Source organism: Xylocopa sonorina, chromosome 5, assembly GCF_050948175.1.
Source record: "Xylocopa sonorina isolate GNS202 chromosome 5, iyXylSono1_principal, whole genome shotgun sequence".
NCBI classification, from domain to species: Eukaryota; Metazoa; Arthropoda; class Insecta; order Hymenoptera; family Apidae; genus Xylocopa; species Xylocopa sonorina.
This window is the reverse complement of record NC_135197.1, coordinates 13,397,217-13,422,846: the sequence shown is the minus strand read 5'-3', so window position 1 is coordinate 13,422,846 and position 25,630 is coordinate 13,397,217. Positions and strand designations below refer to the sequence as shown.

The 25,630-nt window shown below is 52.5% G+C and overlaps 2 protein-coding genes across 3 annotated transcripts in view; one reads left to right on the top strand and one right to left on the bottom strand.

The window, feature by feature from the left end:
- The window catches only part of Sema1a (semaphorin 1a), an 86,949-nt gene extending 76,072 nt beyond the window's left edge, over positions 1-10,877 (top strand). The window contains exons 2-9 of one of the 2 annotated variants that reach the window (XM_076894631.1): positions 3,172-3,268; positions 4,431-4,840; positions 7,677-7,765; positions 8,218-8,359; positions 8,661-9,009; positions 9,099-9,697; positions 9,780-9,990; positions 10,078-10,877. In XM_076894631.1, the coding sequence (XP_076750746.1) occupies positions 3,172-3,268; positions 4,431-4,840; positions 7,677-7,765; positions 8,218-8,359; positions 8,661-9,009; positions 9,099-9,697; positions 9,780-9,990; positions 10,078-10,345 (2,165 nt within the window). In that variant the 3' untranslated portion in view covers positions 10,346-10,877. Of the gene's footprint in view, positions 1-3,171; positions 3,269-4,430; positions 4,841-7,676; positions 7,766-8,217; positions 8,360-8,660; positions 9,010-9,098; positions 9,698-9,779; positions 9,991-10,074 lie in introns of both variants that reach the window. The other variant, XM_076894630.1, reaches the window with a different exon arrangement.
- The window catches only part of LOC143423365 (electroneutral sodium bicarbonate exchanger 1-like), a 284,457-nt gene that overhangs the window by 235,218 nt on the left and 23,609 nt on the right, over positions 1-25,630 (bottom strand). Inside the window, exons 3-9 of the mRNA XM_076894625.1 lie at positions 24,755-24,878; positions 23,994-24,427; positions 23,587-23,883; positions 22,931-23,500; positions 22,563-22,838; positions 22,292-22,477; positions 22,143-22,221 (exon numbers count right to left, since the gene is read on the bottom strand). Coding sequence (XP_076750740.1) covers positions 22,143-22,221; positions 22,292-22,477; positions 22,563-22,838; positions 22,931-23,500; positions 23,587-23,883; positions 23,994-24,427; positions 24,755-24,878 — 1,966 coding nt within the window. The remainder of the gene's footprint in view (positions 1-22,142; positions 22,222-22,291; positions 22,478-22,562; positions 22,839-22,930; positions 23,501-23,586; positions 23,884-23,993; positions 24,428-24,754; positions 24,879-25,630) is intronic.

The window sequence follows — 25,630 nt, the reverse complement described above, 5'->3', positions numbered from 1 at the left end:
TGGAATTGGTTAAGAATCGCAGCGACCCTTCGCTGAGAGGCTTCTTGTCCGCCGTTTAAGAGGAGGATCGCTGACTTTCTCGAGGTTCGACAAAAAACGACTGGAGTCGCGGATCGATCGAGGTCTCGGTTCGACCCGCGATTACGCTCGAAACCGCTAGTCGAGCCGGTTTTTGCGCGTAGTTTTCGGCGGAATAAAAGCAGCGGGAGAGGAGGCTGGGTCGGTTGATGGACTCGTTCATTAGTCATGGTTTAACCGCGGGTCGAAGACCGCTGTCCCGGTTGTGTGCGTGCGTGGAAACGTAGCCGGAAGAGCCGAGAGGTAGCTGCAGGGGGGCCGTTAAAAAATAATGGCCTAGGGTCGTTGCTGGCAGTACCGTCACCCTGGCACGTGCGAAACTTTAATGACTTTCGCTCGACGTAACGCCACTCTTTCCATCTCTCTCTCTCTCACTCTGTCGTCCGCTGACCGTTTTCCTTAACCCTCCGCGAGTGTAAACCGGGGACCCGTGTGGGTCCACTCTCGTGCGGTGAACCGCCATCGGAGATAATCCACTTCTCGACTACGAGTATGCTCAATGCCCAATCCCTGGTGGCACCCTCGGCTTGCGCGCCTCGCAGACGATCAGATCGAAAGATAACGCCTACACTCTCTCTCTCTCTCTCTCTCTTTATTAATTCACCAGGCGTCCTCCTTATCTTCCGGCTGCTCTGTTACGCCCTCGACTTCCTTGTAAATGGCCCTCCGTGTAGAAATATCCATATTTTCACGGCGCTGACGCGCGCGCGGAGTCCTCCTCTATATGCGCGGTTCGCGTGCCAGCCCCAGCAGTTAGACACGCTCGCCCGGCTCGTTAAACGACACGAATCTCGCGAGCACGCGGCGAACTTTGCCCCGCGATCGAACTTGCTCCACGTCGCGAACGATGGGAAAAGTTAGCCGCGCCAATTATGACGGGAATTTCCGAAACTGTTTGTCCGATCGCGGCGATTCGGTTGATTAAACGACAACTACTTCCGCGGCCGAACTTTGCCAATTGTTCCGCCGTGGCGGGTGTTCAATTTCGAGCTGTTAATGAGTAGCAGCGATCAATGCCGCTGGTCAGACTTCGCCTCGCGTTCCTCGGTATATTCTCCGAAAGCACCTCCGCGAGTGCACCGCGACGCTATCTCCTCCCGTTTACCTCGTCAACGCTCGATATTTTCGTCCGCGATCGGCTCAGGGAACTTTGAACCGCGATAGTCGCGCGAAGGCGACTCGTTCCTCGCGACCTCGAGTTCGATGCGCCATATTTTCCCCTCGTTAATTGGCGAGTCGTGCTCGATCGGCGTTTCGGGGTACAGAAACGCCCAGTGACCTAGTGAGTCTCTGGAACAGGATGGAAATGCGCGGGTTTGCGGCGGGCGACGCACGGCGCAATTAACGCTGGGAATTGAAGTGCCGAAATGAAAGTGGACAGGAAGAGGCGTCGAGCGCGGACGCGGCGGCCCGCGAATATCGGCTTAAACGCTTTCGCGCGCGAGCCTGAGAGCCGCGAGAGGTCGTTCGTTAAAAATCGTCGTCGTACCGCGATCGTCGCGGTCGGTTTTCGAACGTCGAGGCGGGGAACGAACGACGTCGATGGAAAGAAGCTCGAGGGGGTGAGAACGATGACGCGGGATTGCGATCGACCGGCTAATTTTCGCGAGCGATAACCCAGCGAGCGCAGAGCCGACGGGTGTAACCAAGCTGACCCGTTTAATTCCGAGTCCAATCACCGCGAGAGACCAAACCCAATCAGTCCCTTATCCGCGTATCCTGCGTTTCGTCGAACCGTTGCTTCCGCGATTTTCCTCGCGTTCTGTTTCACGATCGACCGTTTCGATAACCTCGCGCGATGGCGAGATACGATCTCCCGTGAACTCGGCAGGAAAAAGAAGAAGCATCGGGGTGGACCGATAGCTATCGATTCGTCCGGCTCGGGTCCCGTTTGTAACGTTTCTACACGCGGCGAGCGTATAATAAGCGAGCAACGAGAGCCGCTCTGTACACCAGTGGTCGAACCGTGGAGCCTCGAGCGATTTTCTATCTAAAATCGTTCACCTCGACGTCCGTCCCTGCGATTCTCTCGGGCTTTCCCGTCGGACGTGGACGAATGTAACGCGAGCCAACGTGACGTTAATTCGTTTCCAGTGCAAGACGTATGATCCTCCGATAATGGCCCCGCTGCACCGCGTCCCCCGCGCTCGTCGGTATTCCGCGGCTATCGCCGACCTAAATTGCATACGCGACGCTCGAATCATCGGTATTGATTGCTGTCGGAGGAGCGCGTTAATTGCGCTTCAGACGTTCGGTGAACGACGCGCGGAGCGATCTCGCGAGTCCCGTTTACTCCTCTATAAACGAACAATCGTTCGCAACGAGCGAAAAATCGTTGAAAACCAACGTAAACGTACGTCACGTTAATCGTTTTGGCCAACGTCTTACCATGGCGAAGGGCGCGGTCCTCTCTTTTAACGAACCGCTTCGCTCGATGCCATCCAGTTCATTGTCGCGCGTTTATCTGCGACCTGAATTACGTTCACCAGAGGCACGGTCATCGGCGTTCGCTCGCAGATAATCGCGATACAGCCTTCGAGTCGGTCGAACGGAAGAGAATGGTAATCGGTGCGCGTCGGTTCGCGAGGTAGCGCGGCTCGTTGATCAGAGAGCTTCGACGATACGAGGCGATAACGAGGCTCGCGAATTTCGGCGGAAATTTCCGGGAGATTCGTTCGGATCGCGGATGAGGAGCACGAGGCGGCGGAGATGGCGCGGCGAAGGCGGCGGCTGCGAGGGTGGCGGCGGAAGTACCGATCGATCGGCGCTGTGGCCCGTTGGAACTAATAGATAGCTAATTAGCGGATAATGAAGTAGCTTCCTGTCGAGTGAAAAAAAATTGCCGATCGCCGAGGAGGTGGTTCTCGATTACTCGATCGATCTGAAGCCGTTTGTTCTTCGGGTCAAAAGGGAGTTATTACGCTTGTTAAGCCGACTTCGCGGTTCGCCGACGGAGGGGTGGGTGTTGGTCCCGTCGAACGGACCTTCCCCCCGGGCCTGGCTAATTAGACGAATAAGATAATTATCCCAGTTTTTGAAACGGACCAAAAGAAGAAACCAACCGCTGCAACTCTCTCTGCTTTTCTTTTCCAGGTGCGGAAGATGTGTTCAGGTTTACGGGGAACGAGACGTACACAGACTACTTTCGGCTGATGCTACGGGACGGGAACTATCTTCTGGTCGGCGGAAGGTAAATAGAGGATTCATTTGGAGCGAGTGGTTTAATTAAAGGACCGTTTCTTCGTCCGCCGGTTCTTTGCCGCGGCGTTCGTCGAGGGCCCCTGCCGCGATCGACTCTCGGGGCCCTCCTCGATCTCGACGTGCGCGGACTACTTTCCCGGTGGAAACGAGTTTCCACGGATTCCCTCCTCCCTCCTGGCGCAGCTCCGTCGACGATGAATTCCGAGAGCTGCCCCGGGAACGCTGTTCTTCTCCCCCCCCTCGTTGTTAATGAGATCGTCGAACTTTATTTAAAAACTTCTTTGTACGCCTCATTCGACGGCGCTTCGAGTGCGCTCCGGCGGACGGGCAAGCGCGACTCGAAGCGCGGGGATCTTTGAAAAAAAAAAAAAAATGAAGGAAAGTAGTTGCTCTTCTTAGGAACTGGGAGAAGACGCGAGCCGTAATTAAAACGCGATACATCTGGCTATCGTTGCTCTGAGATCCGAGGCACAGTCGAATCGCGTCGAACGCGTTTCCGCTTTGCTACGTATTTGGGTCGACGAACAGAGTTCGACCGCTTGGAGTTTGCCCATTTTCTTTTCGCCACGGTCGAACGATACCGCCTAGCTAGCATCGCGGGCATCGTCTTATCGTCGTCGAAGACCCAACCCAATCCGGATCGATTGTCTCGGTTCCTCTTCTCCTCTCGACGAAGAGAGGATCCTCGTTCGTTCGTTCGCTCGTGAAAGACACGAAAACGGCCGTTGAAAGGGGATCCTCGCGATAATTGGGTCACTCGCGTCGTCGATGGGCACTCGTCGCCGGTCGAATTACGCGGATCGTTCGGTGGATGGTTCGCGTTTTTTCCTCCAACGTTTATCGTCGCGTTAGACCCGGCCCCGATTGTTTACCGTCGAACTGTCGCGAGGCAACGGGGAAAATTTGCAGCTCGAGACCTCTCGGACTATCGATCTCTCTGCCCGCGGCGCCATAAATCTCGCCGCGTTCGTAATAAACGGAACGGGACGGTGCTCGAATCCTCGACGAATCCTTCGATTCGGTTTTTCCTCCCCTTTTTTCGCAACCCCCTCGATCGAACGCGTTCGAAGGGTGGACCGCGTCTTTTTCCCCGTTCAGGATAGCGGAAGGTCGAGGTGGAAAGGAGTTTAATCACGTTCCTCGCGTTTCAGAAATCTCGTGCACAACCTGAGCCTGACCGACCTGACCGAGCAGCAGAGGCTGACCTGGTACTCGACCGACAGCGACGTGAAGATGTGCCTGGTGAAGGGCACGCCCGAGGAGAATTGCCAGAACTACATTCGCATCCTCGTGAAGACGGACGCGAACACGCTGTTGGTATGCGCGACGAACGCGTTCAAGCCGATGTGTCGCGAGTACGTGGTGCACGCGGGCAATTACACGAGCAGGCGGGAGAAAGCGGGCCAGGCGATGTGCCCGTACGATCCGCAGCACAACAGCACCTTCGTCTACGTCGACGGGGAGCTCTACACAGGCACGGTGGCCGATTTCGCGGGGATGGACCCGATCATCTACAGGGAGCCGCTGCAGACCGAGCAGTACGACTCGAAGAGCCTGAACGGTGAGCGATCCTTCGAGTCGGTTCGATCGTCGCGTCGATGAAACTTGTTCGAAAAAAAAAACTCGTTGAAAATAAAAATAGGTTAACGGTTGTTTTACGTTAGACAAAAAGAACGGACAACGGGGTGGGTGGAATGATGAATCGGAGGCGGAACGGTGGACGTTGGCACGCGATTAAAAATTAAAATATAGGAAGCGGTGGCTCGCGATGGGTGTGCAGGGTAAACAGCTGGAGTGTTTTCGGTGGGGCGAAAGAAGGTCGGTGGGGCAAGGGTACGAGGAAGAATTTATCGCACGGTACGCTAAACGATCTCGGAGGGTAGCGATGGAAAAAAAACTTTGTACAGTCGGTCGAGCCGGGAACGCAACCGAGCTCAGACACCTGCGATACACCCTGCGCTCGTCTGTTTCCTCGCGATCGAGGATAGAATCCACCGTGAACTTTTCACCGATCGAAGGCGCAGCTCAGCTCGACTCGGTATTTACCTTCGATAGCAGCCCAGGTTCGACTTGGAAAATTCTGGCCCGGAGCCACCGAGCGAGAAATTACTCGGAAACGTCGCGATCGTCCGCTCGTATCCAACAAACGCGCGCTGCTTTTAATCCGCGCGGTGTAATTCCGAGATTAACCGTGCGTGTACGTGGATTCCGCGGTCTCGACGCTCGCCGTGCGCCGGCCAGATTATTCCGCGGCTCTTCCATATCCGTATAATGACAAAGCAGCACCGCGTCGACGAAATACGTCTCGCGGCTCGCCGTCCCGTCGATGGGAAATTTTAATCCGGATAAGAGACCGGCCTACCGCCCCCTGTCCGTCGGTTCAACGACTCGCTCCCTCTCTATCTCTCTCTCTCTCTCTCCCTGTCTCTTTCTCGTCCACGGATTCTTATTATTAACCGCTTCATCGAAACGATCCCCGTAAATTTCCCTGTCGAACCCTCCCCCCCGACTTCTTCGCCCGGCTTTCCGCGCGCCCACGCCCGATCGAGCGTAATATCCAACGCGTGTTCGCCGTGGAAAAACGAACGGCGAACACGAGAGTTACGGTTCCCCAGCGGTTCTGTCGAAAGGTCGAATTTTTATTTCGGACGGTCCACCGCTCGGGGAAGAATTATAGTTTAGATACCGAGGGATGACGGGGCCGCGGCTACATCCGAGCGACGGAAACTTTTTACCGAGTCGACTGCTCGAGGAAAGCACTTGAAAAGGAAAAATATGTGATAAATTCGCCCGTCATCGAAGCGGCTATTCCGCTGTCGGTTGTACGAATCTCGAAGATATTCTTCGTTACCTCGAGGGGGATGGAAGAGGGACGACAGCTCGCGGCAACGAGGAGCGCGCGGTTAAGCAGCGCGAGACCAGGACGCGGAAATTCCTCGTGCTCCTCGTAGGAGGCTATACGAGGAGTACGTCGTAAACAAGAGACGGCTGGGTGGATGAAAAATTGCGCGGCATCCGCCGCTCGGGGCACGCTGCTCAGGGGAAGAGTAAACCGCGGATGCGTCACCTTGTTCCGCGGGCTCGCTCGTTCGCTTAAAGTATTTTAATTGAACGGTGTACGGACGCTAATCAAGTTTCTCCGGCCGCTGGATAATATTGATTTTCCCTCGGTTCGTTGGAAATTCGCTTCTCTCTCTCTCTCTCCCTCTCCGTCTACGGTCCCGCTCTGCCGCACCAGGCGGCCGATCCGGCTGTCCCCGTCTCTTTTTCGTTGGTCGTTCGAAATTTCCGGCGGCTCGTTGCCAGCGGAAAGCCACGGTGGGCGAGAAGGGGGATGGAAACGCGACGCGGAGCGAACCGCATCGCGGCGAGGAATTTTCATTTTTTTCCAGCCCGCGAAATAATTGCAACGTCGTTACCATTTCGCGGGGCAGCGGGCGGGCGAGCGATCAACGGGGAGCGTTCGTTACGAGGGGTCGTCCATCGTCGATTTTCATCGAACGGCCGTCGTTCCACCGTCGGCAGCATTTTTGTAATCGTAAAACCGGATGACGGACGGGGAAAGGCAGCGCGCGGCTCTGCCGATCCTCCTCCATTTCCCTGCTCGTTCCGCTGGCCCGCCGCGAAATTTCTCCGGTACTTTGTCTCGATGATGGCGGGGTTAAATGCGCCGCGAAAGAAGGACAGCTGGACGACGCGAGGCGTTGCGACGCGTCAGATGGATCGGCGAGGGCGGGTGTCGAGGGACCACCGTCGAGGGTGGGAAGAAGCGCGCGGGCGCGAGGGTGAGGGGTTGAAATTTATGGGCCGGAGCGGCGCGGCTCGGTCGGATATACCTACGTGGCGCATGAGATTAATATTACTTTATGAATCCTAAGAAGCTTATGAAAACCCTGTCAAGTTAATAAATCGATAAAGTTTTCCCACTTTATCGGCCGGTCGTGAACGGCAGCGTGCGCGACGACGCGGAAGAGCCGGCGGAGAAAAATCGAGGCCGGAAACGCGACACCCCCCGCCGTCGAATAATCGACCAAATGAAACGGTTCTCGCGTATTCGCGGTCGGCTTATCGCCGGCTTTCGCGTTCTGAAGGAGCACTGTCTGCGTCGAAATTGTTTTCTACACCCTAACATCCGTCAGGCGATGCATCCACCGACGGGGGATGATTTTTTAACGAGACATCGCCGTTTTTGTCCCTTCGATCGCGTCTCTCGCGGCCACGTTTCCCCCTTTTTCTCTCGAGCGTATATATTATCGCGACGATTCCGAGAATCCGTGCGTCGCGAGGACGGTTAATAAACGATAACAATTTATTAGAAAAGTTTACCCCTGCCACCGCGGCGCGCCCGCTCATAACCGCAATAATGAAGTTGTAATGCATGCGCATTCTAATTGCAGCGCCAAACTTCGTGAGCTCCATGGCCCAGGGAGACTTTGTTTACTTCTTCTTCAGGGAAACCGCCGTGGAATATATAAACTGCGGCAAGGTAAGTGGTGGCTGGCATTGTCTAATCGCTCTATCAATTATACGCGTGGTTGGTAAAGCGATCGATGCGAGAAGGTTTCGAGGTCGAGACGTCCGGATAAAATGCCCGAACGAGAGCCGTCGATCAGACATTTCGCGACGACGAGACCGCTCCAGTCTTCCCTTATGGAAGGACTTCTTTTCTTTTCTCTTTCTTTTTCTTTTTGGTCTCTATTCACGTTTCTTCGAATCGCTGGAAAATTTACGACCGCGAGTCGCGTCCTCGACTCGAATTTATCGTCTGAAGATAGCAACGCGGAGTTTCGCGCGGGGACGCGCTTGTAATTCCGCGGCGTCGAGGGCACGCGCGGGCAAGGGTGCAACATCGCGGCACGCGATTTTATCGGGCGGCTCGATCGCGAGACAAACAGCGCAACCGTTTCACGCCCCCCTTCACTCTGTTTTACTTTGCAGACCGTTTATTCTCGCGTGGCGAGAGTTTGTAAATTAGACCGTGGTGGTCCGCATCGGTATCGCAATAGGTGGACCTCGTTCCTAAAGTCCCGTCTTAATTGCTCCGTCACCGGAGACTTTCCTTTCTACTTCAATGAGATACGTAAGTACCCGATCGCACACCGATTCTCTCTTAAGACGGCGATACCGTAAAGCCGTAGGGGAACGCGTCTCACGTATCGTCGATTAAAGAAACGCCAGGCGTTCCTTTGGTTTATGGTATCGCCGTAGCCGCCGCAGCGTCATTGATTTTAAACGGCGGCGCTGGCTCGTCCCGAGAGGTCGAGGAAATAAATTCGAGCGCGTCGGAAGAATTCGCCGGCGCGGTCGTAAACGTCGACGGGGCACGGGCGAGGTCGCGCGAGCAACGAGGCCCGAAATCACCGTCAGCCGGTTATTTGCAGAATCAACGACGGAGCTGATATCGGGCCAGTACGGGAGTAAGTCGGCGCAGCTGATATACGGGACGTTCACCACCCCCGTGAACAGCATCAGCGGCTCGGCCGTCTGCGCGTTCTCCTTGCAGGACATCACGGACACGTTCAAGGGTAACTTCAAGGAGCAGAGCGCCATCAACTCGAACTGGCTGCCCGTGCAGAGCACGAAAGTGCCGGACCCGAGGCCAGGCCAGTGCGTCAACGACTCCCGATCTCTCCCGGATTTGACCCTAAATTTCATCCACACCCACTCCCTGATGGACGATCTGGTGCCCAGCTTCTTCGGCCAGCCGATCGTGATACGCACCAGCTTTCAGTGAGTGTCCATCCCTCGGATGATAGCCTCTGCGAACCCACCTCTCTATTCTTTGCCGTTCGTTTAACCGTCCACGACGTCGCGCGCAGTTACAGATTCACGCAGATCGCCGTGGACCCTCAGGTGAAGACGCCCGGCGGCAAGACGTACGACGTGCTGTTCATCGGCACGGACAACGGGAAGGTGATAAAGGCGGTGAACGCAGAGTCCGCGGACACTCACCTGAAGGTCAGCCCGGTGGTGATCGAGGAGATCCAGGCGTTCCCGCAGACGGTGCCCGTGCGGGGGATCAAGGTGGTCAGGGCCTCGCAGGCGGGCGACGGCCTCGAGGACGGCAGGCTGGTCGTGATCGCCGACAGCCAGGTACAGGCGCTGAGGTTGCACCGTTGCTACAGCGATCGGATCTTGTCGTGCGGCGAATGCGTGGCCCTGCAGGATCCTTACTGCGCCTGGGACAGGTTCGAGTCGAAGTGCAGGGCCCTGGTGGGGCCCGCGGTCACGGACGTGAACAGATTCTTGCAGAGCGTGGCGACCGGTCTGCACGTGTCGTGTCCTCTGAGCAAGGACGCCGGTAACTTTGGCGCGATATCCTCGAATCAGAACAAATTCGAGCCCATGACACCTGCCAAGGAGAATCCAGGCGGGGAGATCATAAATATCATGCAGGACGAGGAGCAGGACAATTCGGGTAAGACCCACCGACTATGGATGGGCGAAAGCGAGGGGAAAGGAGAAGGATGGATCGCGAAACTCGTCTGGGTTGTTCGCAGGTCCGGAAGTATCGGCGGCAGACTCTCCACCGCCGCAGTACTCCGTGGAGACGCTGGTGATGGCGGTAGTGGCCGGCGCGTTGGCAGCTCTGCTGGTCGGTTTCGTCGCTGGCTACCTGTGCGGGCGCAAGTGCAGGAAAGACGAGGACGATAATCTACCGTATCCGGACACGGAGTACGAGTACTTCGAGCAACGGCAAAACGTGAACACGTAAGCATCGCGAGGGAGTTCGAGGGCGGATGGAACAACGTGTACAGTGTTTGACGAACGGTATTCTTGACGTGTACATTACAGCAGACTAGCGACAGAGCCGAAACTGTTGCCCCAGGAGGAGGTGACCTACGCGGAACCGGTGCTGGTCCCGCAGCCACCCAAGCTGCACTCGCCGAAAGGCACGATGAGGAAACCACCGCCGACGCCGACGGAAACGCTGTTCCAGTTCCCGGACGGTTACACGTTCCGGCCTAGGGACAACTTCGGGACGCTACGATCCCACCAGGGGGACGCGTATCGGCGCAACGACGGGTTCGCGACCACTCGTAGCGTGAAGAAGGTTTATCTCTGAGAAACGAGCGAGGAGGGAGGCGGCCGTCACCGGAGCCTAGGACGGCCAGCACGCAACCGGCACAACGCGACGTCAGCGGGCAGGAGTAGTCGCGCTGTGACGTCCGGGGGACAGTCGAATCGGGAGCTCGCGGGACCGAGGGCGTTGGAATCGCCCTCGCCACCCTCGAGCGTATCGTCCAGTTCCCCGTCGCCTCCCTCCTCGTCGCCATCGCCGACCCTGGTACCGATCGCCATCAGCGGCGGCGGTAGCTCCCCGCCACCGCCCACGCCGCCCTGCAGCTTCATCTATCGGTCATAGTCGTCGTCCTCGTCGTCGTCCTCGTCGTCGGCGGCGGCAGCGGCGGCCGCGGCATCGACGGCGGCATCGGCGGCGTCCGCCTCCTCCTCCTCACCGCCGCCGTCGTACTTTGCTTCTTGTTACGCGACGCCGGCACCAGGGACACCGTTCTACGGCCCAGCCGCGCGTTCCGACCCTGTATAGTAGTAGAGGAGCGTGTCGCGTCTGGCCGCTCGACCTACGCGCCGCTGACTTTCCCTCTTTTTTTTGTTTTGTTTCTTTTCCTCTTTTTTTTTTTTTTTTTTTTTTGCGTGCGCCTTTCTTTTTCGTTCCGCGTTCGCTTCCGTTCGCACTTGAATCCTTGGTTGCCTTTCGGATCGTCGGAATCGCCGATACGCGCGCCGCTCCGCTCCGCTCCGCAGTCAAATCCAATCGAAATCCAATCCGGAATACGGATGAGATAGAGGTACACACGCGTACGTCGCGATCTCCGCTGATTGCCCGTACCGATCGGTTCCCGTGACCGCGCGCGTAGTATTACGGCAAAGGGGTTTCTTCTCGTGAACGTCAATTAAAAGAGACTATCGTCGGACTCGACTTGCGATTTTTCTAATGTTGTAATATTTAACGCGAGTGATCGACAGTGCCATTATTGTTCGCGTAATACTACCGCGTGCCTCGAAACTCGAAGGGGCGACGAATATATGTATCCGTCGCACGCGTTTCCTCCTGTTCCATCGCGACGCAGGATTACACGCCGCCACCGAGAGAAGCGAAGAGCGCGACCACCGTTCTCGGTCGTGCGCGTCGCGTGCCGTTTACGCGACCGTTTTCCCCGATTTTATCGTCGCGGAGATCGCCACGTTCTATTTACGGTGGATCGATCGATCGGCAGTATCCCCTCACCTGCCAACAGTTTACCAAGGCTGATTCCTAATTTTGTCGTATATAGAGATATGTTTCACCACCTGCACATATACGTAATACAGTGAGAGAAAGCAAGCAAGAAAGATAGAGAGAGAAAGAGAGAGAGAGAGAGAGAGAAAGAGAGGGTGAGGAAGAGTTGTGGGAGAGTTATGCGTGCGTGAAAACTGTTCAAATGGTTGAAAAGGGGCAAGAGACGAAACGAGGAGAGAGAGATGGAAAGAGAGAGCTAGCGGTGGGACAAAGAACGAACGAGGCATACGACTTGTATGTAAATAATACATATATATACAAAGAGAAGAAACAAATAACATATACGACGGAGTTTAAGAGTTCTATAAGCGGCAGATGGAGAAACGGAGAAACGAGAATCAGTCCATCTAGAATCTGGGCCCGATGGTACACGTAGACATCTATCTTAAAGTGCTTCTTATTTCAGTGTGTTTAGAAGTAACGCGTATGTGATATATACTATATGACGAAGTGTTTTCTAGGCGTTGAGAGAATAAGAGGGAGAGTAAGTGAAAGAGAGAAAGAGAGAGAGAAAGAGAGAGAGAGAAAGAGAGAGAGAGAGAGCGATGGTCAGGAGAGATTAGAAACACTCTTTGACGAATTTCAGACGGTAGATACACGATGGATGGCGGCGACGAACTTGACGGTCCTTTGTTCACAAGAATTTATCGCCACGCTTTCACCGAGCCGGCCGTCGCTTTCCCAGCTGCAAACTCGCAAAGTCGTTTGAGAACGCGCGAGAACGAGATTCTCGGCAGTCGTATCCTTTCCTTTTTCGAACGTTTTACACGGTTCTCTCGAACGGGATTACCGCGCGAGAAGAATCGCGAGATTCTGTGAACAAACGAGCGAGGGCGTCACACCGCTTCGTTTCTTTTCTTTCCTGTTATCAATTCGACACGCACACGGTAACAACACCGAACGACACGGAACGATATACTCGTATTTTCTCATCGTCGATCCCCGTTTCGATTCGGAGGCCTGCCCGACAGACACACGCGTACACGTACACACTCGCACCCCCTAAACGGTAAGACTGACAAGATTCCCCGACCGGGTGGGTGGGTCCCTTCATCCGTTCACCGTTCATAGATCGACATCGACGAACAAACTTTCCTTTCGGTCAACGTTTGCAAATTTTCCATCGCGTTTCGTACGAAAAATTGCCGGGTTTCACGTTCCACGAGCCGACGAATACGAAACGACCGCGTTTCGTGGAACGACGCGGTTGACGAGCGACAAAGAGGACTCGCATTTATACGCGCATACCACACGTACGTACACGCACGCACACATACTCATACACTCGTACACATACGTAACATATACAAAGATACGAGGCGCGGAAATTCGCGCAATTCGAAGCTGCCATGTATAATAAAAAAAAAAAAAACAAAAAAACGATCCGACGCTTCTCGTCGTTGCAAAATATCTAATTGTACCTTCGATGATAGATCGAGTATTTTTAACGGCTTATTTTCACTTGGAGTTGAACGCTTTCTAGGTTCGATACGATACGATATGTAGACGAGCTCGCGTTTTATCCGGTTAAGGTACCACCAGCTGCCCCTTGGTGGATTTGTTTCGCGAAACGGAAGACTCAGGCACGATACCAAAGATTGTTACTTGTACACTCGCGTGTAGGCACCGTGGAACGTCGCGACGACGATCGTACGTCGGTGGCGCACAAACGGGACACGTTCGGATAAAATAATTGCTGCTCCCCTCGCACAAAATCCGATCAGCCCTTCTTTCGTCTCTCCCTTAGAAACGTGCTCTTTCTACCTGTACGACGTCGACCGTTGCTCGCGAATCGCAACGATTGCATCTTCCGTTCACTTTGTTGACCCGTGGTTTATATGTGTTCACTGCGACGACGACCCAATTGGTGCCACTACTATTTTTAAGCGTTAAGCAATTTTCACGCGTTCGTTGCACGTTCGCGAAGGGACGTGGGTGGAAAGAAGGGACGTACGCGCCGACGACCCAGCTTTTAATATCGGGGGACGGCTAAAGTCGCTGCTCGCGCGAGGATAGGCGATCGAACGATAGGATTGCGCGCGTAGTTGGAATCAAGTAATGCATGAAAGGCTCCGGACGAGAGACAGAAAAAGAAGGAAAGAGAGGGAGAGAGAGAGAGAGAGAGAGAGAGAGAGATATTTTTTTCGAGACGAGGCTACGAGGGACGAGATTGAGCAACGCGTTGGACAGTGAAGGGGTTGGAAACTCAGAATTCTATAATCTTTACGATATTATAATCGAACGTTGATACTTGTAAGTAAGAGTTAAAGGAACGAAAGAGATAGTGGGAGAGATAGAGAGAGAGAGAGAGATTAAACGTGTTAAACGTGTTCAAAGGAGCTGGCGCGTTCGTGTTGTTGTTTCAGCCAATGAGGAACGGATTCCATCCAAGATACAAAAACAAAAAAAAAAAAATAAAGGAAGCCAAAACGACGGTTGATTCGTGACGTCGTTTATTAGCGCGAACGAATTTTCTTTTCGAGCAGTGTCGATTGAATTCCTCCGTTCGAGAACGAGTAGAGAGGGAAGAGCATGGAAGCACGAGAACCGATGCGACACAATTTACGTTGACGGTGCGCCGCGAGAGGCAGAACGCGATGATTTTCATGCATTATTTCATTTCAATCGCTTAGAAGCTCGAGCATATACATATATATACATATTTTTTCTTTTTAATCTGTACATTTCTAACGGGAAGGCGGAAAAGGATGGCAGAAGGGAAGAGATGAAAAAAAGGAAGGAACGGAGAAGGATAGAGAATGGAGAGACGGAAAAAAACAGAGAACGAGAGAATGCCCGCGTGCTTGAGCGTGAAACGGAAAAAGGAGAAAAGAAAAGTTTAGCCAGTTATATTACGAGTATAAATTGAGAAAAAAATAAAAAATAAAATAATTAGGTAGACACACGGGGCCTTTCCTCGTTTGAAGAGGAGGCGCTCCGTTTTAGATGATTCGCAGCATGTACGGGACAAAAGATCGATGATGAAAGCTTAGACGTAAGTAGATGATTAGCGAACGGTATATAAATATAAATATAAATATAAATAAATATAAATAAATATAAATATAAATATAAATAAAAATATATATATATATATAGAGAACGCTTGAATCGTATATTATAATATTATAACTTTTTATAAATATATTTTTCCGTCGAAGTCTAGCCTAGTTGGATACATACACGGTTATTAAACGACTATTAATTTATCCGATCTGATTATTATATCGAGGATCTAGCGTTAATTCGATACATTTTAGACGTCGTAGTTTTACAATGATAGGGCGGGGGTTGTACGAATCGCGAGCGATCTCGCGGGGAGGTTCGCGGAACGGTTGGCGAGCCGGTTAATAAAGAATGAGGAAACACATTAGTACCTAACGTTATGAAATTTAAACTACTACTAGAGCGTTGAAGCTATTCGCAAAAGGGGCCCCGCTCGGTTACGCCGCGGCCCGCTCCTCGCCGCGCGACTTTGTTTTAACGCTGCGATAGAGATCGATCGAATCGAGCGTGCCGCGGGGCAACCGGTCGTCCTTTTCGTGCTTTGTAATTAACTGAGAGACAAAGAGAGAGAGAGGATGTGTGAAAAGTGTAGAAAAGAGCAAACGTGGAAAGCGTGAGAGAGAGAGAGAGAGAGAGAGAGAGAGTGCGTGCGGTAAAGAAACCGGAGAACGAGTGGATGCGTCTACACACACACGTACACAGACACGAGTATACATAGTCTGCATATACACGAATCCTTCGTTTCTTTTTTCTTCTTCTGTTTCTTCTTGATTTTTACCAAGAGTACGAAAGGTAGCGCGAATGAGAGAGAATTAGAAGGAGAATAGGAGATGGTGTGAGAAAGTGAGCGAGAGAGAGAGAGAGAGAGAGAGAGAGAGAGAGAGAGAGCCCGGCAACGTGGTAGCCCCGAATCCCCCCCCGGAAAAAAAGAGAAATTGTTAACGCAAACGCACCGCGGGCTCTCGTTACGCGCGTACTGGTAACATGGACGGGCGAGCACTAATTACCGCATGTAACGCTAATTAATAATTACCGATAACTACCAAGTAATAATCATACTGTTAACTAAAATAATAAACGAGATCGCGATTACCAGAGGACTTTTAACGGGCGGACAAGATGAACACTATAGTATTTATCAACGATAAAGTAACGAGAACGTACACACGTATTTTGCTTCTTCCTAATACAGTGCCGTTTACGCTATTTTTTACTGTAACTAATAGAAAGAGAGTAAGGGAGAATGCGTGGGAGAGAGAGAAAGAGAGTGAAAGAGAGAATGAGAGAGTGCGTTCGGCCATCCTTTCGACGAGATATTCCGACTTGTTCAACAACCGTTGTTACCCAAGGGGATGAAACACGACCGTACCTTCCACCCCCTCGAGGAACCGTCGAGAGGCGTCCGTTCTCGGGGTCGCAGGGTGCATCCACTGTCAATTACAACGGAATCAGCGGCATAATTTTCACTCTCGTTCTATCGCACGTTTCTCAACCTCCCCTCTCGTCTATCGACTCTACTTCCCGATACTTAAACTCGCGCAAAAGACGGGCTACGAGCCGCGCGGCCAAGGAGTACGGACGCTTCCGCGACGGCGTTAGCTTTCTCGAGGGGTGGTTCTCCGCTTGATCGTCGACTCGCGGGAATATTTCATCAACGAGGACGCAACATCGTTCGAGACTGAATCGACGGAAGTGATGGCGCGATCGAGGCTGCGCGAGCGTGTGAATGGATGCGAGCGAGGACGAGAGAAGAAGGATAATCGAGAGAGAGAGGGTCGAGGCAGGGGGTGTTGCGGAAGAAGGAAGCTAGAGATTTCTCGCGCGACGTTTCGAATGGCGCGAGAAATTCCATTTGTTTACCCGACTCCCCGTGGCGGACCCGCCGTTATCGTGGGGGGATGGGAGAGGGTTTCGTTCGCGGGCGGTCGAGCCGATTTTAAAAGAATATAGCACCGGGCGAACGAATAATAATTAATAATAATAATATTAATAATACTAATAATAACGATATTGCATTAATACCGGAGGTATATTATTGCCGATAATTATATTGTAACGACACGAGAATGATATTATACAATACTCTTTATAAAACGGCAGTAGGGACGAGGATGTAACGCGCGCGCGCGGTCGTGTGCTGAGCGTAGGTGAGAGGGTGAACTGTGTCTTTTTTTCCGACTGGACAAGAGAGAGAGAGAGAGAGAGGGCGAGAGATCGAGAGAATGAGAGCGCGAGTGAGACACGGGCGAGAAAGACGGGGAGCGAGGGAGGGAAGGAACGATTAGTAGTGTTTTTTCGCAGTAGGCTGACTGGTAGAGGTACGGCACGTCTAATATTAACGAAGAAAAAAAAAAAAAAATATTAAAAGAAAAAAAAAGTAAAGTAAAAAAATATCATAACGCGAAAAAAAGGTACAGTAGTGATTTACTATCGGCTGGCACGTAGTGTGAATGCTGACATAGAAGAAGCATGCTGGCAGAGAATGCTTTAGCGGATTCCGAGGTGGATGTTGAACGAAAGATTCGTCCGGCTCGCGTTCGCCGCCCACCGGAAAAGGAAGCGTATCGATAGTCTATCGGACGTCGTTTGACGCGGTAGCGAGGCCCTCGAGGCAGCTGCTTCTGCTTGCCTCGAGGAGAGAGGAAACTGTAAACGGGTGGGAGAGGGAGAGAGGATTCATTTCCATTTTCAGAGTAACCACCAGTCTGTTATGCCTGACATAGTTCGCTATTAAGGTAAAGGGAAGGCGGAACGTTCGTAGCGGAAGAAAAGCACGACGAGGAGCTTTCGAACGCGGCGAGGTGTGGGTGGTAGAGAGGGTGGCAAAGAACCGAGGGGGGGGGGGTGAACGCGAGCCGGAGCGAGAGATGGAGCAGCAGGGGGGAAGCGAGAGGACGAATAGTATCGAGAGGGATGGAGAGAAAGTGAAAGAGAGAGAAAGAGTGAGAAAGAGAACGAATGTGAGAGAATGAGAGAATGCGAGAAGGATGACGAACGAGGGGGAGAAAATGAAGAGGAGCGATTGTAGATTCGGAAAGTCACTTAGCCAGCAGACTGCTGTTCATAGTGCCCTGTTATAGTGGGTTCCCTAGGCAGAGCGGCAGAGACGCGATTAAAAAGCGAGAATGAGAGAGAGAGAGAGAGCGCGAGAGAGAAAGAGAGAGGTAGAGAGCGTGGGACAAGTGGAAGAAGCGGAAAGGGACGATCTTGTTGGGGGTGAAAGCGCGCGGGCGAGGAACGAACTTGTTGGGAATCGGATGAAAGAGAACACACCAATTTCGATCGCGTCGACGCGTTCGAAGGGGAGATTAGATTGCTACCGTGGATCGATCGTGCGCCGCGATCGCGGTGTCTTCCCCGATCTTTTTACCCGTCGACCCTGCGACGCCGTATTCTCTTCGCCCCCCTGTCGAGGACGAGAGAACCGCTCCTCGAAGGGGCAGATCGCAGGGTCGATCCTCCTTACGCCGGGGTGACGGGCCGACAATCGCGTAGAAACGATCCCGTGTCGACATCGTCGATCGGTTATTACCGGCGCTGCTATCATTAAATGTCCCTCGTCACCGTGTCGAAAGGCAGCGGACGAAACCCTGGATCGTTGTTCTCGGCGATCGATCGCGATCTACGAAGTACAGGAACACGAGAACGGGGAGGAGACTTCGATCGTCGTGCAAAGTTTCTATCGGTGATCCGTCCGGTGAACCGATCGAGGGAATCGGGTATCCCCCGTGGCTTGGTAAACGCGTAAGCGAGGTACTCCGCTCTCTGCCCACGGGACCCTGATCTATTTTTCAGAATACGCTATTGTGATTATTACTATATGATAACATTGATGAGGAAAAAAGCAACAAAAAAAATGAAACCACTAAAACCACAAAAAACACCTTGTACTATTGTTTATTATACGATTCTGACGATGATTATTTATAATGTTAATAATCTATATTAACGATAATATATTACCGCATTATACCATTATTATATTTAGTACTATTTAGAGAGTGAGGCTGCTACTATATTAATGAATTAAGTACTAAGTAACGGATTAAGTAATTCATTAGACTTTATATATAAATATATAAATATTACTAAAAAAAAAAGGAAAAAAAAAAGAACATACTCTTCGCGTCAAACTGCGTTTATCAGTTCTCTCTTCGTATACACGTTGATTTCCTATACATATACGAAATATATATATAAATATATAAATATAAATATACATAAAGTATTTAATAATCACAGTACGACTGCCTCTGACTCGATTTTTTCTTTTCCGGGCGCTTATTCAGTCGACGTTTTACGAATGTTGTTCCGTTTCACCCGTTTACATTCGACGACTACGTTATTTTATATATCGTAATAGACATAGACTGTACCACGAAATATGAAGTAAAAATAAATTTGATTAGGTAATAACGAGAGAACGTTTTCATTACCACCCAGCTGAAATCGTGTTCCCGAAAGCACGCAGCAGACTACAGAGGAGAAGGTGAGGAAAGGGTGAAATAAACTGGGAACGCACCGTTTCCATTTTTTTTTTCATTTTTTTGCCCACCTTTATTTAATCGTAGCACATTACTATTTCAAAGATTCATAAGTACGATGTAGATAAAAAAGTACAAATATTTACAAAATACTGTAAAAATCAAAATCGATTACAAAACGCCTAGGGATATGAAACGTCGTTTAAAAAATGGATCTTGCGTTTGCTGCTCGCTTGCATTTTCTCTTCTCTTCATTTCTTTTTCTCTTCTCTTCCCATCCACGCGTATGACTAGACATTAGACGTAATAGACGTGTCGCTTGATTAAAAATCACCGGCGCGGCGTTCGTTTCGTCGTCGACGGGGGTGCCGTACGGTGTGGCGGGAGTCGCAAGCCAACCCCCTCGTCTCACCCTGAAATCGAGCGCGAAACGACGCGGTGAAAGCGAATAAAAAACTCGGTCGGGAAACTCTCGAGGCGGCAGCCGTGGATTCGAGACGGCAGGAAACGCGTCCAAGGCGAATATCTTCCTTGCGGTCTGACGCGAGACGAGTTCTTCGATGGCCTTGCGGACGATCCGATCGGCCAAACGAGGCAGCGATTCGATCGATCCCTCGAGTCCGACATTCGCCCTGCTACGATTGCAAACTGCCAGCCACTTTGCTGCAAGGTATGTTCCTAACGTACTTTACATTACAAGAATATTTCTTGGCATATACTGCGAACACTTAGGAAGCGTCTGAAGATCCAGGTCGGAGCTCTGCGAGCGCACTCGCGAAATCGTGATTAATCAGGGAATGGTTGTACTCGCTATGATTATGAGAACCTTCGTTACAGAGTCTGCTCATCGGCAAGTGTTTTCCTTTACCTTTGCGTCTCGTACATCTAGATGCGTATATGATACATTATATATTTAATATGCGTATACGTGTGTGCAGAGATAGCTTGGAACACCGATCGATCTTCTCTCGCGTCTCACCCGGTTAGAGCGGAACCGCGGAAGAGGATCGAGCGATCTTCGGAGAAACATCCTTTTCGATAGGTCCAGCTGCGCGGAACGAAACCAACGGGAACGAAAGGAAACGACTTCGTTGCACGAATTTCCATGACTCTTTAAACCTGTGCTCTACAGCAATATTTTTTTCTTTTTAGGTACCGCGATAGAAATGAAAATAGTTGGTCACGTTCGTGTCGACAAGCACGAGAATTATCCCTTCGGGGAAGTGATTGGGACAGCAAAGAAGAATAACCACAGGGTGCAGCGGATCCCTCGGAAGAATAGTCTACCGACGAAGAAAAATGGAAACTCGATTCTCGCGATCGTACTCGAAGAACGAACTTACGCGTATACCCACGGTATGTACAAGGCCGTTTGTTTGATCCTCATCGAGTCGATGTCGTGCGATCTCCCCTTTTTTTTTTCTTTTCTGATCGTTGCGCGTGCACGAGGTGATCGCGCGATGGCTCGAACCACCCTGTACGCGCGCACACATATATATTATATTTATGTATGTATATATATATAATATTTATATACGAACGTGTGTCAGACGCGAGTGTACGCTAGAAATAATCCTTAAGCCTTAGACCTTAACGGAATAGAACGTGTAGACGTGAATTAGGCGGGATATAAAAATCGTCGTTCGTTTAAATGTTGATATGGTCGTGATACTTTCTTAACGATGCATTCACACTGTAGCTTGCGATTTCTTTGTCCGTGAAAGACAGTTTTATATATATATATATATATATATATAGAGCGTATCTTACGAATATTCGATGTGCGGTGATCGATAATACCTATCGTTACACTGATACTGAATACTAAATATTGCGTTTAGTCGTTTATAATATTGTAGCGTGTGTACCGGATCTCACGTATAATCCTTAATTAATCCGACGTTCAGCAGTCATTGGAGCGGATCCTTTCGTTATAAATAAATTATATCCTTAACCGAGCTAATGGACGCGACAGAATGCCGCGAGGCGAGCGATAATCGATTAACCCCCCCAGCCACCCCTCACAAACCCTCGACGATCGTCACCCGGATCGCGGTATATCCGATTTAGAGCCTCGTGGCGTTCGTCGATCAATCTAGAGACAGCTGTCGACGACAATTTCACCTATTTTCGAGACGACCTCGTCGAAGGTCGGTCTCTCCCGCGGGTCGTTCGCCCAGCATTGAGCCTGGAGTTCCTGGAGCGCGGGCGGCGCGGCCTTGTGCGGCTTCCACGCGAGCGTCTGCGTCTTGAGCGCGGCCAGCACCGACTCGTCGTTCATCTTGATGAACGGCAACTCAGCCTGATGGAACATCTCCCATACGAGGCAGGAGAACGAGTAGACGTCGCTCTTGGTTGAGTACTCGTCCTCGTAGACGGCCTCGTACGGCAGCCATCTCAACGGGATCACTTGGTTCCGGTGTTTCGTGTACTCCTGCTGGTACGGCTCTTTGGTCATGCACGGTAGCGAGATCTTGATCGTCAGGTTGCTAGCGATCAGACAGTTGCGAGCGGCGATGTCCTTGTGGACCAGGCGGTTGTCCGCGAGATGCTTCAGGCCCTTCGCCGCCTGATTCGAGAGGGAGAGGATCTGCGCGACGGAGAGCTGGGGCGCGCGCGGTGGTTTCGTCTCGTGGCTAGGGCTGGTGTTGTTGTCCTTGCGCGAGGCGATCAGGAACTGCTTCAGGTCGCCCCAGTCGGTGTACTCGAGGATCATGTAGTCCGGCTCCTCCTCGCGGCACAGACCGATCAGTTTCACCACGTTCTCGTGGTTCAGCTTGTGCAGGAGGTCCAGGTGGCGCTTGAACTCTTGCAGAGCGGTCTCGTCTTTCGTGTTGATCAGACTCTTCACCATCACCAGCGTCTCTTTGTCGCCGTCCGCTTGATACTTGGTCGAGTAGATCTCGCCGAATTCACCGCGACCCAGCGGCTTCAGTTCCTTCAGGTTCGCGCGGGAGACGGCGATCTTGTCGTAGTTCGACTTGGACTTCTTCGACTGGTTGCTGCTCTGGCTCTGGGCCGTGTCCGCGCCGTCGCTCTTGTTCTGCGAGTCCCGGTTCTCCTTCTTCTTGTTGCTCGAGTTCACCTTGCTGTTCCCGGTCTCTTTCAGCTCGGTCTGCTCCTCCTGGACCTCGCCGTTCTCCAGTTTCTCTGCGCGATTGCGATTCATCTGGTCAGCCGCGTTATTATTTTACTTAATATTAATACAATATCGTTATACCTTCCGCCTGTTCTTGCAGGTAGTGCTGCTTCTTGCGACGACGTCGGTAGCGACAGTACAGCATGAGACCCACGACCAGCACCATGTACGCCGCGGCTGCGCTCAGCGTGATCGTAACCGTCTTCGTCATCATCGATCCCTCGTCTCCCAGCTCCAAATCCATGTCGAATCTGTACGTGTCGCCAGCTGGATACGAACGAAACGAGATAAAAAAAAGTCGAGATCTCGTTCTAACAAAAAAGAAAGGAACTACGAAGCGATCTATACGCACCTTTCACGTTCAACTGAACTTCCTCCCTCTTGAGACCACCGCTGTTACCAGCCGTGCATCCGTATTTCCCTTCGTCCGCCATGTGCACCTCTCTTATGTACAAACTCCCGTTGCTGAGCACCTCGAAGTGGGAATTGTTCAAATTATTCATCCTCGAGTCCCTGTCCCACTGGATGGTCGGCTTGGGGTCGCCTTCCGCCGCGCAGTGCAACATCACCGGGTAGCCCTCGATCGCCTCCGTCGGATTTTGCGGTTGAACGGTGAACTTTGGCGCGACTGCAACAAGCAACGACGAAGCTGGGTGTCACGACTTTGCTCGTCGCGTTCGACGCGAGGCTGAAAGGTTCAAAGTTCACCAGCCCACTCACTGACTACGTCGATGCTGATCGTGTGGTTGATCGATCCCTGCGCGTTGCTGGCTATACAGGTGTACCGGCCCTTGTCCTCCTCGAGGACCCCGTTGAAGTGGAGAGTCCCATTGATATCTTGCACGTGCTTAGGGAATTCCTCGCCCGCTGCCCCCTCCTTGATCCACTTCACCGTCGGGTTGGTCGCGCCCTGCGACTTGCACGGCACTTTGGCCGTCGAGCCGAGCTCCAGCCGCTTGTCCACCGGTTGCGGGGAGAACTTGAGCTTCTCCTCGACCGTCAGGGTGGCGCGCTCCGAAAATATCGCTGGGAACCCCTTCGTCGATACCTCGCAGCCGTAGCTGCCCTTGTCGGACAGCTCGGCGCTCTTCAAGTGCAGGGTCACGTTGCCGTGGTGATCGGTTACCCGATGTCTGGTCGGGCCGCCGGTCTCTTTCAACGGCTCCCCGTCTTTCAGCCATCGAACGTGGGTCACAGGCGGCTCCATGCCCGTGTACGAGCACGTCAGCGTTACGCTATCGCCCTCCATCACGCTCTGGCTTTCCGGCGAGCTTATTAACGCCGGCGGGGCTGGAAACGGGAGAAACGGTTCGCCTTTCGTTTTTACTTTCTATCGCGTAACAACCAGTGGAATCGAATCTGGGCCCCCTACTCACTCGAGATAACCACTTGGGCGGATATGTCGGTCTCCCCGGCCATATTCTCGGCGACGCAGGTATAGTTTCCGTCGTCCTCGCCTATTCGAGCCTTCGCGATGATCAGCGTGTTGTCCTGCACGCGCACCGGTCCCGAATCGCTGATTATGTGCCCCTTGGGATCTCTCCAGTAGACTTTGGGGCTGGGCAGACCGGAGGGTTCCAAACAGCTGACTTGCAGCTCCTGGTCCTCGCCGACCACCGCCACCTGGTTCGGTAGTAACGGCTCGAACGACGCTGCCGAGAGGTTCATCAGATCTACGACACACGAGATTATCCCGTTTAACTTTTTCCAGTTCTCACTGCGACAACCTAGTTCGACAAAATTTCCAAGAAACTCTTAAGAACTCCTGAACGCGCTCCCTTACAAGCTATCTGAAGCTCGACCGTGTAGCTGATGGTGCTATCCCCGCGATCGCCGTGGCAGGAATAGAATCCTTGGTCCCTGAGCTCGGCTGAGCGGATCATCAGAGTGCCATTTTCGAGCACAGTTCTCTCGTCGTCGGTTTCAAACGGGCCGATGTCCTTGGAAAACCACTGCACCGAGTCAGCGTCCTCGAAGACGCAGTGGAGGACCGCCAGTTCGCCGCGTTTCACGATCAGGTTTCTGGGCACCACCTTGACCGTGGCGGTGTCATTGCCAGCCACGATTAAAGGGTAGCTTTCCATTTTCGGCGACGATCCAGCCTCGTTCTTCGCCAGACAGCTGTACATGCCGCTGTCCTCGGGTACAGCACGGTGGACGTGCAGCTTCCTCTTCTTGATCTCGATTCGATCGCTCTTCTCCATCAGTTGCCGGTTTCTGAAAAGTGGTTCGTTAAATGTTCTCGCGGTTTCTTCCCATCGATAGACGCGACGAGCGGGGGTTGGAAACTTGGCGAGGCGAAAAGTGAGAAGCAGGGACCAGCGAGGGTGAGAGAGGGATGGAGAGGAGCGGTGGAGAATGTCGCTGGATAATTCAAACGGTGGTTGTAGGTAAACGACGGGTGTCAGTTACGCGACGCGAGGTCTGAAGTTAGTTCGGCGCAGGGAGCCAGGGAGGGCTGCGATACTGATTTTCCGGGAATTATCCAACCCCCGGGGTTATTTCGCGTCGCGCGGTTAAATAGCAGCGGGTTGCGCAACGAACTTGAACCACTCGTATTTCATGTCCCCGGAGCCATCGACGTGACATCGAAGTTCGACCTCGCCGCCCACGCGGATCGCCGAGGGTAGCTTCGGCTGCTGCAGCTGCACGCTCGCCTCGCTGATCCCTGAAACAGAAATGCCCGCGGATCGATCAGGTCACCGGTGGTCTCGCGAATAATTTAGCGGTCTCCGCCGTGGTGCTTTCCTTACGGCGGCCACCGCCTGCGAGCGAGTAGTCGATATCGGCGGAATGCTCTCGGTGGCTGAATTCTGCGCCAATCGGGCGGTTCTCTCGATTTTCAAGAGCAAGGTCGCTCGCGAGACGCTCTGAAAGTCTGTCCAGTTCTTTGCGAGAAAGCGAGCGAGAGAGAGAGAGGGAGGAAAAGTTATTTGCCGACGTCTCCTTCAACGGAGTCGGGGTAAATGAAGAAAAAACGAGGAGGACGCCCCGAAGCGTTTGTTCCGCGCAAACCAGAGGACATCGCCGAAAGTCGATGCCGAGAGAACTCTTTCCTCCTGCTGTCCCGCCCCTCCCAACCCTCTTTTTTCTCAACGAACCGCGCGCGTTCTGCCCGCTCGTCGTCTGCTCGACTCCTGCCGCGGATGCAGGACGAATCGAACGCGAGACGGGCGCAAAAAGGAAGACGTGCTCCTCGTGCTGGAAGACGGGGAAAAACAACGACGGGCAAAAAGGGAACGGGCCGCGGCAGAAGAGGGACGGATGGCTTCGACCGGGATGTTTTATTTGATTCGATTAAATCCACGGGTTTCGAGTGGTCGCTTCTCCGGTAGGTTACACACAGACTGTCGCTCGAATTCCTTTCGAGGGAAAAAGGAACGAGGACGAAATCGACCTGACATTCCCAGGGAGCTGCTT